The 20,222-nt window shown below is 35.1% G+C and overlaps 1 protein-coding gene and 1 pseudogene across 2 annotated transcripts in view; both read left to right on the forward strand.

Moving 5' to 3' along the window:
* Positions 1–20,222, forward strand: part of TBC1D5 (TBC1 domain family member 5) — a 549,135-nt gene that overhangs the window by 195,375 nt on the left and 333,538 nt on the right. For both annotated transcript variants that reach the window (XM_047100344.1, XM_047100345.1), the window contains one exon: positions 1,275–1,406. In XM_047100344.1, coding sequence (XP_046956300.1) covers positions 1,310–1,406 — 97 coding nt within the window. In that variant the 5' untranslated portion in view covers positions 1,275–1,309. The remainder of the gene's footprint in view (positions 1–1,274; positions 1,407–20,222) is intronic.
* LOC124526486 (protein-L-histidine N-pros-methyltransferase-like) overlaps positions 6,747–20,222 on the forward strand; it is a 70,242-nt pseudogene continuing 56,766 nt past the window's right edge.

The raw sequence follows: 20,222 nt of genomic DNA on the forward strand, positions 1-20,222 counted from the left end.
CTTCAAAACAATTTTTAAAATGTGGTTATTTATATAACTTTGCCTTTTTAAACATAGTAATACCAGGGGTAAAAGTCATAAAGTAGATATAGATATATCTGGGTGCATAGCAATGAAAAAGTTGTTTATGTCACAGAAACACCATGTTATTTGAAGACAGACACACTCAGAAAAATATATCACATGACAAAGGTTTAATATTCTTCATATTTAAAGCATGCTTATAAATTATGAAGACGATGATAATAATAAACTCCATCCACAAAAGATAATAAGTAAATGTCAGAGAAAACATATGAATCTTCAGTAATCTCACTAGTTATCAAGCAAATGCAATATAAAAATTGACTATCACACTCGTCTGTAAAATGAATTACCCATTCCCTCTGTTAATGAGGGTCCAGGGGAATGAATTGTTCTGTATACAAATCTTTCTGGAGCATAATTTGCTAAAATATATCATAGAATATTATTTTTTTATATACATGTGTTGGTCCAGCAAAGACACTTTTAAGAATTTATCTTAAGGCAATAATCATAGATGTGACACAGAGATATTACTAAAGATATTCATTGGGAAACTGTTTATAGTGTTGAACAACTGAAAGCATTCTGTTTACTAATAAGGAATTGGTTATATAAACTGTTATAGCTATTTAATGGAATACTAGGGATCCATTTGAAGTTATAATATGGTCTTTTTTTATGGGGTAGAAAATACCCACAATAATTTATATAATCAGTATATTTAACATGGTAGATCACATTAAAATAAATTTGTTTTAAATGCCCAGAACAAAGTCAGAAAGGATATGTGTAATAAACTGAAATGTTAACAGGGGTGTTTTTAGTTAATACAATTATGAATGATCTTATTTTGCTAAATTTTCTGTATTTTGATAGTTTCTATTGTAAATGTGTATTATTTCGGCAGTGAAACAAAAGGATGTTATAAATGGTACGGTAATTTAACTTACTGTTTGACTTTTTGTGCAGAAGTTTATTGAAAATAAGTGTGATTGAACATTGAGGTAATGGTTACCAAGGAAGTTCAGATTTGGGGAGAAATTATTGAAATGGAAATTTTGTGCCAGTTTTCACTTCTTTGCATATTTCTGCCAATGTGTTGTAACAGTCCCTGAAGCCTGTGGAAAACTTGTTAATGTCTGTAATGCTCATTTAATCATTTCAATGTTGTATTTATTCCCAGTCATAGCAAAAAGAAAAAGTATAATTTTCCTTTTTTTTTTTTTTTTTTTTTTTTACTCTCCCAGGTAGTCACTTCCAGTGACATTGTTCGGTTCTCACAATGTATCATTCCTTATCTGAAACTAGACATCCTCTGCAGCCAGAAGAACAGGAAGTGGGCTTTGACCCCTTGTCAAGTTACTCAAACAAGTCTGGAGGTGAGTTTTGTATGCAGATACATTCTATGGTTACTGGGAAATGTAGCAGAGAGCCTCCAGTTAGTTCTGCCTACCTTATGTGTGTAATTCTTTAGATGAAGCTGAGCAGGGCAACATGAAGCACACTTCCCTGGATAGGTGGAGAGCACTCTGACAGTAATGAACACCACAAAACATCAACTTTCAATTATAGACAGAAGCATTAGCCAAATGTTTAATGCACCGTCATTCTTTAAAAAAAAAAAATCATGATCTTAAATAATTACTTCAGCATAAGGATGTTGAAATCAAAATGGCCTTTGTCAAACATCTTTTAAAGAAGTCTAGCTTTTGGTGTTGATTTTGCAGGGATTTTTTTTTTGTCTTTTGAAGCAAGTTGACCTTATTCCAGGATAAAGATTTGTCTGATTCTTTTTTTTCACCACTAATTAAAATTTCTGTCCTACTTTTAAAGATCTATGCATTGAAATTGTTAAAAAGAGACTGTTAAAAGTAAACTGTATTCGGGGTCTACCTTATCAAAATTTATCAAATATGTATGTTTCAGAATTCAGTGTTGTTTTCTCAATATTAGTAATAATATAATATCTTAAAAGGAAGCAGTTCATGCAGATTCCTAAAGCCTTATCCTTGTTTTTGGTTGATTCATTGACTCAAGTAACTACTTAAAATTTTTCAGTCATGACGTACATACATCAGGATTATGAGATTGATTTTAAAAAATCTTAACTGGTCAAAGTGATTCACATGTGTTTTGTATACTTCAGATACAGTTTTTTTGTTCTGTATTGGCATAAAGGTCTGCTATTAACTTGTGTTTTGGGAATTTAAAACCAATGATTGATGTTTTAAAGTGGTTATTTCTTTAGTGATTAAGCCTTGACTTTATGGAGTGCATTTATGTTTTTTGTGCATTTTTACTGCCTTCTGTGTCATACAAATTCCATTGTTATTTTCGACGAAAATGATATAATTTGCCTTACAACTTATTTTTGTGATTTTACTTTTTATTTTCATATGTGCATTTATGAAAAGGTCACAAAAACACTGTTGTTCAAAGTTTTGATCGTATGAAAAAATTGTTATTGTCTCATTTTCATTTCAGCATCTTAAACATTTCAGTGGTAAGAATACTACATCTCCTAGTGATGTTTGTTTTTTAAACATAATACCTATAAGAAACACTAATAATTAAGTCAAATTATTTCACAACCACTTCAAATTATTTCACAAGTCAGTATTTTAAAAGAAAAAATATTTTTGTGATAAGTATATAAAATAATTTCACCAAAATTTTCTGATTTATGTGCTTATTTTAGAACAGCGTGTGTGTGTGTGTGTGTGTGTGTGTGTGTGTGTGTGTGCGCGTGCGCGCGCATATTTTTCCTGGCCTACTTCATTAAACATTGAGGTTCTATTTTTTTTTTAACTGGTTAAAAAACATTTTAAATTAATTTTATCCTTTATTGTTTGCAGGAATGAGTAGTTACCTTTACTGAAAAGGCTTTTCGTTTATATCCTAGCCTAACATTTCTATGACATACAAAGTTATTAGGACTGAATTGATGTTTAAAAGTGCCATTAATTCATTTACCCCAAATGTTCATTAACAATGTAAATGTATGCTGATGTTCTATGAGACAAGGAAGTGACTAATGACTCTTCCAACTAACAACACTTAAAATGAATAGAAACTTTAGATAGCTAATCTTGAAGTAATCAAGACCCTCATTCAGCTTGGCATCTCTGTATGCTCTAAAACAGCTGTCAACTGTTAAAAATATATACAAAACACACATACGCACACGCACATGCAGAAAGAATGATATGTAAATATCTAGTTCTTGAAAGCCATAAAGGTTACTAACCGTAGTGGGTTTTGTGCATTGTATATGTAAATATTTTATATGAAGCATCTATTTCATCTTCTCAGATTTCCTTTTAGCAGAAAAACATGTGTTGCATTTTAATAGGGTTGTCATATTTATTTGAAGAATCATCACCTTTCTGGTATGTTTGTTTATTTTAATATATGTATTTCATGGGGTTCTCCACGTATTTGAAGCCGGTTACACATTTTTCCCGCCAGGGAATTTATGGCAAATGGAGGACTCATTTTGTAAGTAGTCAGGCACTGGACTTAATCAGTGATTTCCCTGTGTGCAAGGCGTGGGTTTTTGGTCTTGTTTTTAATTCCTGTTACAGATTCCATAAGTAAACAAATGAGTCTTTAATTTCTCAAAACTGAAATTTTAACATTTATAAAGAAACAGTATATTATTGAGTTAAATGATCCTGAGTATTCTGGAAAGGATAAATAATAATAGCCACATAATTGGAATAATAAAGAGAAAACGGTTTCTCATTGGTTTATTTTCATGGATGGTGGAGGAAGGTGGGTGAGATCAGAAAAAAAGACCTGTTTGGATATATAGATGCAGAATTTTCCATGGGAATCAAACTTTTAACTGCTTGAATTTCTTTTTCAAATAAAGAATAGCATAGAAATTATGACATTTTTCCCTGTGCCCTATTTGGTCATATACATAGTTTACTACTTTAAATTTCAAGATCTTTGATCAAAGGGCATTAATTAGTAATTGGCAAGCTACCTGTAATTCAGTTGAAACTATTAAAAAAAACCCAAAATGTTTGTTCAACTATTCATGATTATTCATTGTAGGAAAAGAACATTTTCCTCTATTAAGTCTCTTTTGAGAATAGCACTTTGTTACATATTGCCAGAGTTTTTAGTTTCAATTTTATATGCCTTCTTACTTACAGCTTTTATAGTATTCAGATAATTACTTAATGTAATGCTTTTTATATAATATCTGTTTCAAAGCTTTCTTTCTATTTTCACGGATAAAATATTTAGTAACCTAACTAAAAAAAAATCCAAGACATTCAGAATATCCTGCCTACTCCATTTTTGACTCTTGTAATTTTGTTTTTGTCCTCAGTCTTCTTTTCTTTCTGTTATAATATCATAGAATTGTAGAACTACAAGGGAGTGCCTGGCTTTATTGCTAAATGAGTTGGTATTAATTAAAATAGTTCACTGAAGTTGATATAATAAAATGATGCAGCCCTATTGTGATCTTTAATATTGTTTTCCATATAGTGGAAGTGGATTTAGATTTGAGTAAAAGATGAATTTGTTTTGGGAAGATACCTGACAAAAGTATAGGATGCTGTCTAAGTTATCTTATTTTAAACCCTTTGTTCTAATTATAATTAGCAGGAGTCATTTTAGGGAGGGAAGAAAATCTTCCTTCCCTGGCTTACAGCTTTTAAGTGGTAAAAGCTGTATATCCATTTATTTCCATTGCACTAAAAATAAAATCTGAACTCTTGACCATGATGTTCATGGCTGTCCTGCTTGTCTGGGCATGATCAGATGTGCTAAGCCAGTTCTAAACTCTGGGCCTTCCCACATGCCATTGTTCTCTGACATTATTCTTGAATCCTTCACAGCACTCATCCTTAAATGTAACCCTACATTTATTTGTTTCATTGTTTATTGTTTGTCTCCTTGTCTAAGTGTAAGCTGTATGAGGGCAGGAACTATTGTATACCTATTGGCCCGTGGACACTACTGAATTAACTAACAGATGAATGAATTGTGTTTTACCAGTCTAAATTCCTTCACTTACTTTGATTCCTTCAATAATTATTCCATGTATCTTTTTTTCCATCTGCTTTTCTCCTTTGTGTCTTAAGTTGTAATGTATGAAGTCTGTTTTATCCCCTGATTATTTTAGTACTTTAATTTTGTTTCCTTTAGGGCTTAAAAAGTCAGTATAATCTCCTCTCTTCCTTTGGTCTCATTGACCTCTCCTTCTTTGAAGTCCTTCTTAAAATTCACTTCTTCCATTTTTTGTTTCATTATGACCCAAATCAAAATTTCCATAAGGAACAAATGGAGAGAGCTTTCTGGCAAATAAAGGTCAACTGTGATATCCTTATGAACCCACAGGAAACATTATTTAGCAAGGGAAAACTAAGGAAATAAATGATTATTTGTTCAAGATATTTGTGGCCATAACATGGCAGCATAGACCAAAGTATACTTACATTTAATATATATGCTTCATATATGTAGCTCCTAGTGAAAATTCTAGAAGACACTGTTCTTAATTTTTGGTTTATACAACTTACCAATACAAATATTGTTAACTTTGCATATGAAACATTGTGGAATCAACACCTATTGTGGTATAGGCTTTTCTTAAGTTTGCATCACTTCTAAAGTTTGTTGTCATTCAATAAATATTTATTGAATATGTTTCAAATGATGGAGATAATTTATACATTGGAAAAGATAAACATAACTCCGAGTGTTAGTTGTAATGGTTAATAGCCAGAGTTGGGGGACCAGGAAGAGAAAAGTAAGTGGCCAGTTAAAATGGAGAATGTAAGTACTTTCCAAAAGTAACTAATAGTATGCTGAGGTAACATAAATTTGTGGTAGTTGTGGGTCAAGGAAGGTGTGATATCTAAGACACGATCTGGAGCTGTTTGGGTGGCTCACTGGGTTAAACATCCCCCTTCTGCTCAGGTCATGATCTCATAGTTGGTTAGTTCAGGCCCCACATCAGGTGAGCATGAGCCCCCCATCGGGTAAGCGCTGGCCCAGCTTCTGGTGAGCTTGAGCCCTGCTTTGGGTGAGCCCTATTTCTCTCTCTTTCTCTCTCTTTCTCTCTCTTTCTCTCTCTTTCTCTCTCTTTCTCTCTCTCTCTCTCTCTCTCTCTCTCTCTGTTTGCCCCTTGCTCACTTGCATACTCTCTCTCAAAAAAAAAAAAAAATAAGAAGAAGAAAAAATAAAAAAATAAAGACACAACCTGAAAGATGAGTAGCTGTTAGCCAGTTAGCCAGTGAGTAAAGAGTATGTGCTACGTGATTGCCTTTTCTACCTTTTTCAGTGTGGTTGGAGGCTAGCATCCAAAGGAGGAATGGCCACAAATGAGACTGATGATCAGGGCCAGGAAGCCACTTGATCCTAAGAACAGTAAGCAGTCTAGTGAAGGAATCTTATTGCCAGAATTACATTTTAACAAGATTATTATGGCTACAGTGAAGAAGTCATTGCAGTGTTCTAGGTAAGAAATCATAGTGGCCTATATTGGGAAAGTATAGAACTGGAAATGGAGAGAAGTGGAATCGTTTGAGAGATATTTAGTAGGTAGAATTGACAGCACTTGATATTTGGATATAAGGAAGTGATAAGGGTGAGAAGCTTGAAGTGACATTCAGCTTTGTGAGTTGACCAGTTCTTTGATAATGCCTGTATTGAGATAAGGATCTCTACAAGGAGGAACTTTATGTGATGCAGGTAGAATGGGGGTTGGCAAAGAAGATTGTAAGTTTAGTTTCATGTGTGAGTTAGAAGCGCCTTATGACATTCAGGTGAAGACATCCTGAAGATTTTGATGTATGGGTCTAAAACTTAGTGTACAGGTTTGGGCTGGAGATAAAGATTTTCAGCTTAAGTGTGGTAGCAAAATACAGTGTGAATGATTGTGATCACCCAATAACAGCACCTAGTGTGAGAAGAGGACCTGGAAGCAGTCTTAAGGAAAGCCAGTTTAAAGACCTTGTAGCAGAGGAGGGTATTGTAAAGGAGACTAAGAAAGAGTGGCTAGAGAAGTAGTAGGAAAACTAGGAGAGTGTGGAGTCAAAGAAGCCAAGATGTTAAGCAGAAAATAAACAAAACCGCCCAAGGTTAGCTAAAGGTTTAAGCAAATAGAAGTATGCACAGGATAGAGTCATTGTAACAATGACAAGCAGAGTGCTCTGTAATCTCAAGAATCCACAATCTTGGGTAATCTATATTCATAACTGTAATTTATATCACAAATAAACTAATCATGCTCTGTACTAAACAGGTATGAGGAATAGAGGGAAAAGTAATGGTAGTACTTGAAAAATTTTAAATCAGTGGAAGAAATGTCTGAGGGTCTTGGAAATGTGCAGTCTAGAGCCAAGATGGAGGGATTTGTAGACAGAGAGGGGTCATTATTTTCATCATAATAATAGGAGGGAAGGGGAAAAGAACATAAATTTAGATACAGTAGGTTCATTAGTTCAATAACAGAGTTCAGGGCAGTATCAGTGATGTTTTAATCTCTTTGATAAGTTACGGTGAAGTGATTTGCTGAAAGTCAGTGATAAGATGAAGTATTTGAAGATTTGTGGAGAGTGACAAAGGTTAGGATGATTTGATAAAGAATATATAACCTTGGGTACCAAGTTGAGATAAGACATCATAATTTATAGGCATACAAGCTTATAAATTTGCATGATTATGTCCAATATAACTCAGCACCTAGGATTTGGTTACAAAGAAAAGCAGTCCTGGGACAAAAGGTATAGGAGGTACACACAAGCAAGGAAGTAGATGCTGGAAGAATTTATTGATGGTTTGAGAATATAAGAAAGTTTACTATCATGGAAGGAGATTCTAAGAGGGCAGAGTAGAAAGTTTTGGAAGCGATGGAGGAGTCCAGGGAGATGAAGTATAGATAGTGTGGTGATGGGAGTTATGAAGGGGATATGGGAATAGTACATGAGTATTTGTTAATTTGATGGAACACTGTTAAGTGGTAACCAGCAAACTAGCTCCATACCTTCACTAATTCTCTGTAACAATCTGGATCTGCACTAATTTAGATAGGTTTTGGTTTGAAGTCTTTTTAAATTTAATTTAAAGGCTTAATTTTTTTAAGAGCAGTTATAGATGCACAGCAAAATTAAGAGGAGGAGATATTTCCCATCCACCCCCCAACAGAGTGGTACATTTATTACAACTGGTAACCTACATGGCACATTAGTGTACATTAAGATTGACTCTTGGTAGTGTATATTCTATGAGTTTAGACAAATGTATAAAGCATGCATCCATTGTTACAGTATCATACAGAGTATTTTCAAAAAATCCTCTGTGGTCAGTCTATTCATTCTTCCCCCAACCCCTGGCAAACACTCATTTTTTTAAAATTTTTATTTATTTGAGAGAGAGTGAGTGTGAGTGAGTGGGGGAGGGGCAGAGAGAGAGGGAGACACAGAATCCAAAGTGGGCTCCAGGCTCTGAACTGTCAGCACAGAAGTCACGAACTGTGAGATCATGACCTGAGCTGAAGTCGGATGTTTAACCAACTGAGCCACCCAGGTGCCCCACTGATCTTTTTACTTTTAGAAAGTTTTGCAAGAAGTATCTTTTTAATAAATTATTCGTGGAGCCCAAGTGTCCATCGATAGATAAATGGATAAAGAAAACACAAATACACACAAACACATAAACTGAATATTATTCAGCCATAAAAAAGAATGGAATCTTGCCATTTGCAACAACTTGGATAGAGAGTATAATGCTGAGCAAAATAAGTCAGAGAAAGACAGATAGCATATGATCTCACCCATATGTGGAATTTAAGACATAAATCAAGTAAGCAAAAGAAAAAAAAAAAAGACAAACCAAGAAATAGATTCTTAACTATGGAGAAGAAACTGATGGTTACTACAGGGGAGGTGGGTGGGGAGAGGGTGACATAGGTGATAGGAATTAAAGAGTACACTTGTAATGATGAAAAATAATAAAATACAAAAAATAAAGCAACGTCTTTTAAAAAAATTCTTTGTAGTTATCAAGGTAAAAGGCAGGTTAGTGAGATGAAAACTGTAAGACTATAAAGCCGTCAAGAAAAATGGGAGCTTTGTTGAAGGTAAAGATTGTTAAATAGGGTGACTTGGAAGTTCTTCAGTAACAACAACAAAGATAAATAAAATGATGGTTTAAAACCTGTCTTCTTGAGGCGCCTGGGTGGCTCAGTCGGTTAAGTGTCTGACTTCGGCTCAGGTCATGATCTCACAGTTCAGGGGTTTGAGCCCCATGTCCAGGCTCTGCCTGACAGCACGTAGCCTGCTTGTGATTGATTCTCTCTCTTCACTCCTCCTCAGCTCATGCGCATGCACGTGTGCTCTCTCTCTCTGTCAAAAATAAACATTTAAAAAAATATTTTAAAAATGCCTCCTTAAGAACAGATTTTGTTAAATGCTCTGACAATAGGTAGAAATGAAATTAGAGAGTGATGAATATGCCATGCCCAGTTTCTCTACATCAGGCTGTCCCAAGGGAAGTTGAAAGTGCAACATTTCAGCTTGAAAGGATGTGAGTTAGAGATCAGAGAGTCATCCTTCAGAGGTAATCAGCTCAAAGTATGTGAGACAGATATTAATCCAAAGAAAGGAAAAGAGCTGAAGATTGCTATATAGAAATTCTCCATGATTAGAAATTGGGTAAATAGAATAGTATTAAAAAATATTGGAGGAATAGTTAAAGTAGGGGAAAGTTAGAGGAGTGCCAAAATTATAGAAACTACAGATATATGAGAGCTTCCAGAAGGTCCAAAGAGGTCAATGCTTCAAGGATTGCATAGGTTAAAGAGTACAAAAAGAGAAAATAAAGGATTTGGTGATTGAAAGAGTATTGATGATCTGTAACTAGTGGTTAAGCCATTTTCAAGATACCATTAACTCATTTGAGTGGATGGAAGTGAACTAAAAATCTGATTCAGAATTAACATAAAAAGATAGCAGTTAAATGTCAGTGGCAAAATAGTTGAATAGTGAGGAAGGGCCGATTTACTTTTTAATATGAGATTTGGGTGGTTATAGGTGAATATTATGTATTCATGCTCTCATGGTGAATTGAGATTTAGCAAGTTAGACATTTTAACGTTAACAATGGCACTCACTTCTTGTAAAATGTAGATCCTTGAAATAAAAGACTTGTCTTCAGAACTTAATTCTGATCCTTTTTTTTTCCCCATTGAGTTGTCCATTCCTTATTAATTGCATCTGGTTTTTAGTTTTATTTCAAATTTTCTTTTGGCATGGCAGTTCCCTTTATTTACCTGAAGAGAGAGGCTCTTTTAGAGTTGGGGTTTTGTGAAGAGTCATTGAGTCACCTTGTGGCTATTACCTGACTGTTACTCATTTCCCAGGGTCTTAGGATCAAAGGAGACCTCACTCTTGTCCCTGGGGGAGACACAAACTATAGCCCTGCAAGAGCTCTTGTCACTACCCCCTTGGGCACAAGTTGGTCTGCAAAGGAATGTTTCTTCTACCATGCTTCGTCAGCCTTTACCCCATTGGATCTCCACAAATGGGAGGTCGTGTGCTGGTGGCTTTGGTTGCCTGGGTCTAGGAATAACTAGAGCAGATATAGGTGATTCAGAGCGGCAGTACTATCTTCAAACCTTAAAAAAAGGTAGTCAAAAAACCCCACTTAGGTGAAATGATAGTGGATTTCTTATCAAAGAATTATGTTACTTGCTTTTACTAATTAGTGGGGCCAGAAAAGAGCCAGAGGAGAGCCAGAGTTTTGGCTGTTTAAATAATGACAAATCCAGCTCCGAGCTCACAGGACTTAGAAAAGTATTTCGGACTTATCACCTGGCATCTCCTACAACAGCTCCTTCTTTTTCATTTACATATTAAAACAGATCCCCCTCCCCCATGGCATAGTAGTGAAATGAATAATTAGTCCCTTACAAGTACAATTCTCCAGGTCCCTCATGCTGCGTCTAACTCCTTTCGTAGCATTAACCAATTTTAAAGACTGTATCTATCTAAACTACTGTTTTTAAAGATCACAGGCTTTCTTACTTTGATTTTACTCAATTAGAGGTAAGAGTGGAATATCCAGGGAAGTTGAAATTGCAAGAAAAAATTTAAATCTTACTCTGGAAAAATAATCCAGGACCTCTTCAATCCCTCTTCTGTATTTCTCCTGCTCTTCCTCTAGCGGAAATACCCCAAGACCTATTATTCCCAAGTTCAAATCCTCTCCTTTGCTGTGCTATGTAATACAACAGCCAGGTGTATTTTTCAAAAGAGCTTTTATATTTTGGTAAAATTCTCTTTTCACCTAATAGTAGTTAAAGAAAAAACATTTAAATACCATTATACTTGGATATTCGTAAGTTTTTTTTGTAGACTTAAGCACGTTGTCTGTTTCACTTAAAACACTCAATTTTTACAATTATTAAAGATCCAGTGATCTTGTTAAATAGTGAGGATGGAGAATAGTCAGTTTACTGCACAGAGTTTTAATCTGTATTGCACTGGTAGATGTTGATACCTACTTCATATTTTAACAGTTTGGAAATTATGTAATTTGTAATAAAAAGAGGTAGCTACTTGGTTATTACTGTGATTTTCCTTCATATTTGTAAATGTAGATTTTTCTGTGGTTGTTCTCTAACATTATCCTTAAAAGATCTCTGTACAAAAGCTTTGAAAACATACTTTACCCTATTTATATATTGTTAATTTGATCTGAAGTATTTTTTTAATGTTTCTTTCTTTTTAATTTTTTAAATGTTTATTTTTGAGAGAGAGAGAGAGAGAGAGAGTGAGTGAGTGAGTGAGTGAGAGTGTGTGTGGTGGAGGGGGAGGGCAGAGAGAGAGACAGGGAGACACAGAATCTGAAGCAGGCTCCAGGCTCTGAGCTGCCAGCACAGAGCCCAACACGGGGCTTGAACTCACGAACTGTGAGATCATGACCTGAGCTGAAGTCAGAAGCCTAACCTACTGGGCCACCCAGGTGCCCTTGATCTCAAGTATTTTTTATTCTAAACTTGTATTTTGCGAGTATTAAAAATAAGTTAGTTTGCTGTCACTATACTTTCGCTGTAAGGAGGCCTTGCTTATTAATTTAATAGGTGTTCTGAAATATGAAATCATTTGCATGTAATACTTGTACTTTACTCTGGAGTTTGACCATTTACTCCTCCTTGAATTTCCTGAGAAGGAATCCCATGTGTGGAATATAGGAAAGCACACGATCAGAAATATTATGTTAGCTTCAAACTCTTGTTTTCACATTTTAGGAAAATCTGAGTGTTTCAAATATAAGAAATTAAGAAGCTAGTAAGTCATAAAAATTGTAATATCTCAAGTTATTTATTTTTTATTTTTTTAATATTTATTGTCACGTTAGCTAACATACAGTGTATACAGTGTGCTCTTGGCTTCAGGAGAAGATTTCCATGATTCATCACTTACATACAACACCCAGTGCTCATTCCAACAAGTGGCCTCCTCAATGCCCATCACCCATTTTCCCTGCCCCCACCCCCCCATCAACCCTCAGCCTGTTCTCTGTATTTAAGCATCTCTTAAGGTTTGCCTCCCTCTCTGTAACTATTTTTTTTTCCTTCCCTTCCCCCATGGTCTTCTGTTAAGTTTCTATAGTTCTGCATATGAGTGAAAACATGGTATTTTTCTTTCTCTGATTTATTTCACTTAGCATAATACTCTCCAGTTCCATCCATGTTGTTGCAAATGGCAAGATTTCATTCTTTTTCATTGCCAGGTAGTATTTCATTGTGTGTGTGTGTGTGTATACACACACACACACACACACACACATGTATATATGTATATATATATATACATATGTGTGTATATATACATATATATATGTATATATACACAGACACATACACCACATCTTTATCCATTTATTTATTTATTTTTTTTAATTTTTTTTTTTTTCAACGTTTATTTATTTTTGGGACAGAGAGAGACAGAGCATGAGCGGGGGAGGGGCAGAGAGAGAAGGAGACACAGAATCGGAAACAGGCTCCAGGCTCTGAGCCATCAGCCCAGAGCCCGACGCGGGGCTCGAACACACAGACTGCGAGATCGTGACCTGGCTGAAGTCGGACGCTTAACCGACTGCGCCACCCAGGCGCCCCATCTTTATCCATTTATTAGTCAATGGACATTTGGGCTCTTCCCATAATTTGGCTATTGTTGATAGTGCTGCTATAAACATTGGGGTACATGTGACCCTAGGAATTAGCACTCCTGTATGGCTCAAGTTATTTACTTTTATTATGTCTCCAGTATTAAACATATAATTTATTTGAGTCTTTGGAAATGATTTTCTACCACTTCGTAATTATTGTATTCCTATACATTATAGTGATTGTTTTATCTTTTCAGAATGTACAAATATGTTGTTTTAGTCAGAAAAACCACCCTCTAGCCTTAATTTATCAACAAACAGTGAGAATGAACTTTTACTTAATCAGGTCACATACATGGCAATGTGTGAACCAAATACATTTATGTTATGGGAATATGTGTGCTTAAGTACTAATAATTCTCCTGCTTTCCCTTTTCTCCTCCCTTCATCTTCCAAATGTGGAGAGACTTAAATACAATTGACTTCCTAGCATTTTCATTGAGTGACAATTTTAATAGAATATGACTGATTTTGACCAAGCTTAGAACAGTGCTATCAGTTTGAATCTTTAATTAGTCTTGTGAATAGATCTGTTATTATGAAACTTAAGGTTTTTCCTTTCTTTCTTTCTTTTTTCTTTCTTTTCTTTTCTTTCTCCTCCTCCTCCTCCTCCTCCTCTTCCTCCTCTTTCTCCTTCTTCAAGTAAATTCTATGCCCAATTTGGGGCTTGAACTCATGACCCTGGGATCAAGAGTCATATGCTTTACTGACTGAGCCAGCCAGGAGCCCCTGAACTTAATAGGTTTTCAGTCAGACGTGTTGACATGACATGTTGACATTTTCGTGATACTCGATTAATGAATAGAGATTTATAGTGGCATATAGATTTTATCACACGCAGTAAGGGCTGTAGGCCACAGGACTTCTCATTCATTCATTAAAAAATAGTTATTGATCATCTAGTATTGGGAGATAAGCTGTTAAACAAGTAGACCAAGTGCTTTCTCTCAGTAGAAATCACATTTTACCATGTGAATGGTAAAAAAAAAAAGTACGGAAATAAAAATACATATATAAGAAGGTGATAAATACTAGGCAAAACATTAAAATAGGATAATCTTATGAGGAATGACTGGGTGCCTACTTCATATTGTCACAGATTTCTCTAAGAAGATGATATATCAGCTAGGTGTAAATGACAGATGAGAAGGAGCCAGGCATGCAAAATTGGTGAGAGAGAGAGAGAGAGAGAGAGAGAGAGAGAGAGAGATTGAGATTGACAGCGAGAACTATCAGTTCTGAAAAGGGGAAGAGTTCATACAAAGGAAGTCCCTAACCCAGTGTAGGAATAGGCCTGTCATATTCGAGGAATTGAAAAAGATCACTGTGGCTGGGCCATCATGGGTGGCATGGCAGTGGCACAGTTTGGGCCTAATAGGCAGAGGCCAGATTGAGGATTTTGTAAACCAAGCTGAGGAGTGTAGATTTTATTCTAAAGACTGGGAGTTATTTAACAGTCTGTATTGTTATCTCTGTTGAACAATTAAATTTATTCTCAAGAAATGAGGACCATAACTATTTTTTTTTATTTTAACATTTATTTATTTTTGAGAGAGAGAAAGAAAGAATGAGAGCAAGGGAGGGGCAGAGAGAGCGGGAAACGCAGAATCTGAAGCAAGCTCCAGGCTCTGCGTTGTCAGCACAGAGCCCATTGCGGGGCTCAAATTCACGGACTGTGAAATCATGACCTGAGTTGGATGCTTAAATGACTGAGCCACCCAGGTGCCCGGGGCCATAACTATTTTTAAAATATGTATTCTTATGACTTGATACTAGGCATTTAGTAAGTAATGACTGATGTACACAGTTGTATGATTTTTAAAATATATTTTCACGTTGCAGTTCTCTGTACCAATCTTTATTGATTTCCTCATTCTCAACATTTTAACTATTTATAATGGTGAAGTAATTTCTGCTTAATCTGAGATAAAAGAATGCCTTAAAATTAGCCATTTATCTAAAACTCAGTTGCTTGTACATGTTCTCTTTAAGGCCCTGCTATGGGTATTAAAATACTAATATTAAATGCAGTCTAGTATGACCTTTTCTGTATGACCTATTGTGTGTGTGTGAGAGAGAGGGAGAGAGAGACAGAAAAAGAGAGAAAGAGAGAGAGAGAGGGAGGGACAGAGACAGAGACCTTGGGGGTGGGGGCACATAATCATTATTTTCTCTTTGCTGATGTAATGGAAAATTTGCTCCTCTAGGACATATTAGAACAATGTATTTAATGCTCTTCAATTTAATTTGCTAGTATCACAATTAATACAATTAAGGTCACTTGAAATGAAACTATTAACAAATTGAGTAATTTACTTTAACAATGTCAATGTGTTCTCACAATTAGATTTGCTTTAATTAGTGTACAAGCTATTATTTAATAGCATACTTCACATAGAAAAATGTAATAATGTATTCTCGGTTTCTTGTAACAGAAAGAAAGAAACTTTTAATGGGCTGAGTGATTTTGTGGAAGAGCTGCTAGATATAAAGTGATAGAAGAGAAAGTATAAATCTAGAAAGCAAAGCTTAAAAGAATGTAAATAAAAAATATCTTTTTTTGGCTCTTACCAATACATGTCCTATGTATCATTGTTTAAATAGTTTTGGAAACTTTTAATGGTAGTTTGGAAGGGAACACAAATTCTGGAAAATTTTAAGTGTTAGTTTTATCTGGTTTTTGCTTATAACATTTTTGAGTATCATAAAATAGGTCACTTCTAATTAATCACTGTAATAATGGAGAGGAATAGAATGATGTGGAATATAAAAATGGTAGGAAGCAAAAAAGTTTTTATTTTCAAATCTGCTTTTAAAAACATTTTAGGGGCACCTGGGTGGCCTGGTTGGTTAAATGTCCAACTTTGGCTCAGGTCATGATCTCTTGGTTTGTGGGCTCGAGCCCCACGTCAGGCTCAGATCCCGGAGCCTGCTTTGGATTCTGTATCTCCCTCTGTATCTGCCCCTCCCCCACTCAGGCTCTGCCTCTCTCTGTCTCTCAAAAATAAATACTGTTTTAAAAAATTAAAAAAGAGTTTCATATGAATATTTCTTACCTCAGAATTCACTTTAATAGCCAATATAATAAAAAGCTCTTCTTCTACTCAGCCTACTCTGTGTTGAGGTCAGAAGATCCAGGGATGAATAAATGGTTATATTTCTGTTTCTATATATGCAGACTAAGGGGAAGCAGATGAATTGTCAACCAAGTCATAATTAGCAAGGTCTCCTGTTCTCTGTAAACATGACAGCAAGATTTGCTATCATGTAATCAAGTGGTGATTTTATGTGGAAGGGATATAAATGCAATCCAGATAATTCAATACTCTAATCTTAAAAATTAGTTTGACAATCTTTTTTGCCTAGTTTGATTGATATAAGTTTCTGTTGCATTCATCTTCTTTCCTTTTTTGCCTTTGGTTAATGACAACATTTTGTAAAATTGCAAGTGAAGAAAGAAGCAGGCATAAGAGTAATTAGGTAAATAATATTTAAATGTAAAATGCAAGAAGCTTAGAGAACCCACAGACTTTGAAAAATTAACTATAGTTCTTATTTCTAGGGAGGGGGTTCATAGGAGTAGAGTATATTTAGTTTTTCAGTACTTGTAAATGTTTATACAACAATCTCCCATTGGTTTTCATTATTTGTCCCCAGTTCTGACTTCACCTTACCAGGTTCTTAAATGAGTCAGAATAGTGTAGCTTCTAATAGAACAACTTAGCAATAGTGGAAAATTAGTCTAGGTAATTCTCTAAATAGTGTCTTGAGTTTAGCATGGGTAACCTGCTGCTTGGTTGGTGTGTGTATACCAACAGTTCTCATTTGGCCCTAATTAGATTCTCATTATACCTGATCTCTAAATTCTATCTTGAATTTTAAAATGATTTGTCTATTGATTCCTTGGCCTATACTATAGAATATTAGAAAAGTAACTGGAATCGATTATTTAAATGTTTGATCTTTAAAATGGAATAGATTTTTAAAAGAAACATTGACTGGTTTTATCAAAGAAGGCCAAGTATAAGAAGTTAATTGCTTTTTTCTAGCAGCCTGAGTTTTCTTAGATTAAGTAAAGTTTGAAAGAAACCTTAAAGACATTCACAACCTGGTTCTATGCATTTGTTCAGTCACTTCCCCGTGTGACTAGATAGAATTTATCTATTATAATCTAAGTTCCATCTAGAATAGCCGACACAACATGGAAAGAGAACAAAGTTAGAAGACTGACACTGCCTGACTTTAGAGAGCCCAGAAATAAACCCATACAAATACAGTTAAGTGATCTTGACTAGATAGTCTTCTCAATAAGTAGTGCTGGAAAGCTGGATATTCACTTGAAAAAAAAAAAAAAAAAGAATGCCCCCAAAACAAAACAAAGTGTAAACACAGATTTTACACCTTTCACAAAAATTAGATCATAAACCCAAATGTACAAATGTAAAATGCAAAACCATAAAATTCTTTGAAGATGATATAGGAAAAAATCTTTGTGATCTTTGGTTTGGCAATGACATTTTAGTTTCAAAACCAAAAGCATGATCCATGGAAGAAAAAATTGATAAGTTAGACTTCATTAAGACCATTTTTTCTTTGAAAGACACTGTGAAGAGAAGGAAATAAAAGCCACAGACTGAGAAAAAATTCTGCAAAACATAGCTGATAAAAAAAATAGTGCCCAGGTGGCTCAGTCAGGTAAGTGCCCAGCTCTTGATTTCCACTCAGGTCATGATCCCATGGTTTGTGGGTTTGAGCCCACTTCTGGCTCCATGCTGACAGTGCAGAACCTACTTGGGATTCTCTCTGCTCCTCCCCAGCTCTCATGCACATGTGCTCTCTCTTCTCTCTCTCAAAATGAATAAACATCAAAAATATGTAAAATAGACAAAGAACATTTATAACTCGACAATACGCAAACAACCCAGTTAAAAAATGGACAAAACATCTAATCAGAAACCCCACCAAAGAAGATATACACATGGCAAATACACTTAGGGAAAGATACTAAATATCATGGGTCATCAGGGGATTAAAAATTAAAATGAGATACTGGTACACACCTTTTAGAATATCTAAGATCTAATACACTGACATCATCAAATGCTAGTGAAGATGTAGAATAACAGGAACTCTTCCTTCACTGCTGGTGGAAACGTAACATGGTACAACCCCTTTGAATGACAGTTTGGAACCCTTTATTTATTTATTTATTTTTTAAATGAAACTAAACACACTCTTACCCTATCATCCAGCAGTTGCACTCCTTGGTCTTTGCCCATATGAGTTGAAAACATATAAACCTGCACAGTGTTCATAGCAGTTTTATTCATAGTTGCTAAAACCTGGAATCTACCCAGATGGCTTTTGGTAGTCGAATGGATAAACCTGTGGTACATGTATTCAGTAGAATCATTACTCATTGATAAAAAGAAATGACCTGGTAAGCCACAGAAAGACCAGGGGAACCATAGATGCATATTGCTAAGTGAAAGAAGCCAGTCTGCAAAGCCGCATATAATTCCAATAAGATAATATTCTGTAAAAGGCCAAACGGTGGAGACAGTAAAAAGACCAGTGGTTGTCATTAGGGGTGGGATGTAGTGTGGAGGGAGGGATGGATATATAGGTGGAGCACAGTGGAATCTTTACGGCAGTGACACCATTGTGTATGATACTGTAATGGTGGGTACGAGTCATACATTTGTCAAAACCCATAGAGTGTACAACATAAAGAGTAAATCATTAATTATGGACTTTAGTTAATCATAATGTATACCTATTGATGCATCAGATTACATATGATGCATATGTACTACTCCAACGCAAGATGTGAATATTAGGGGAAACTATGTATGTGAAGGTGAGGGTTGTATGAGAACTCCATACTTTCTGTTGTTTTTTTTTAAAGTAAAATGGCTCTGAAAATAATATTTATTGGTTAAAAACAATCTAGGGTTCCTCTTTCATTGCTTTTTACTTCTTCAAGTGGTACCATACCTTTTCCCTTCATTCATCATGCCGGTTTAACATAGAATATACATGCTTAACCTATTTGAAATATACAGAATACTCAGGACTAGGGATTCTTGGAATAGCAAATTATTAAAAAAAAAAAAGTATGCTACCCTCTCTGTTTACAACTGTCAATTAACTCAAACCTTTTTAGTTGGTAATAGTTCTGTTTCCTTCCTGAAAGAGACTGAATCCTCTTATAGTCTGATCCTTTGCAGAGATACTCTTTATCATCAGCATTTCCTACTACAAACCGAATCCTTTGTTTAACAGTTTTTTTTAAAGCATTTTCTCTTCATTTGTGAGCACACCTCTTCTTTGTATGACTCTGTTCTTCATTCTAGATTGGAAATCATGTCACAGTCATTGGAACATTCACTCAGCCATACTTTTGGAATTTTTCTAGGATTTTGACAGGCTGGTTACCTATAATAACAGGGTCAAAGAGAAATCTTAGTTTCACTGTCATATGTTAATCTCAGGTAAATTTCTATACTAGGTTGTTTCTTAGAACTGAGGTTGGCGTTTTTTTTAAGGTCCACATAGTAAATATTTTAGGTTTGTGGGCCCTGGCATTTTAGCCTGAAAGTAGTCATAGACAGTTTCTAAACAAATGTATCAAAACAGGAGGTCAGTCAGTTCAGACCATGGAGTGTAGTTTGTTGACTTATGTTTAAATTTTTTTTTTAATTTGATTTGAGAGAGAGTATGTGAGAGTGTAAGTTGGGGAGAAGGGCAGAGGGAGTGAGAGAGAATCTTCAGGTTGACACATGTTGACCCCTGTTTTAGAAAGAATGACCATTACTGTGTTATGAAAACAAATATATATAATGCAAATGTGACAGGGAGTAATTGGATATTCCTTTTTCCAAAATTTTCTTTAAATACAGTATCTTTTTTTTTTTTAATTTTTTTTTCAACGTTTTTATTTATTTTTGGGACAGAGAGAGACAGAGCATGAACGGGGGAGGGGCAGAGAGAGAGGG

The sequence above is a fragment of the Lynx rufus genome, unplaced genomic scaffold, assembly GCF_022079265.1.
Source record: "Lynx rufus isolate CCGP_SWC_20201006 ecotype Redwood Valley unplaced genomic scaffold, mLynRuf1.p SCAF_5, whole genome shotgun sequence".
Classification (NCBI taxonomy): Eukaryota; Metazoa; Chordata; class Mammalia; order Carnivora; family Felidae; genus Lynx; species Lynx rufus.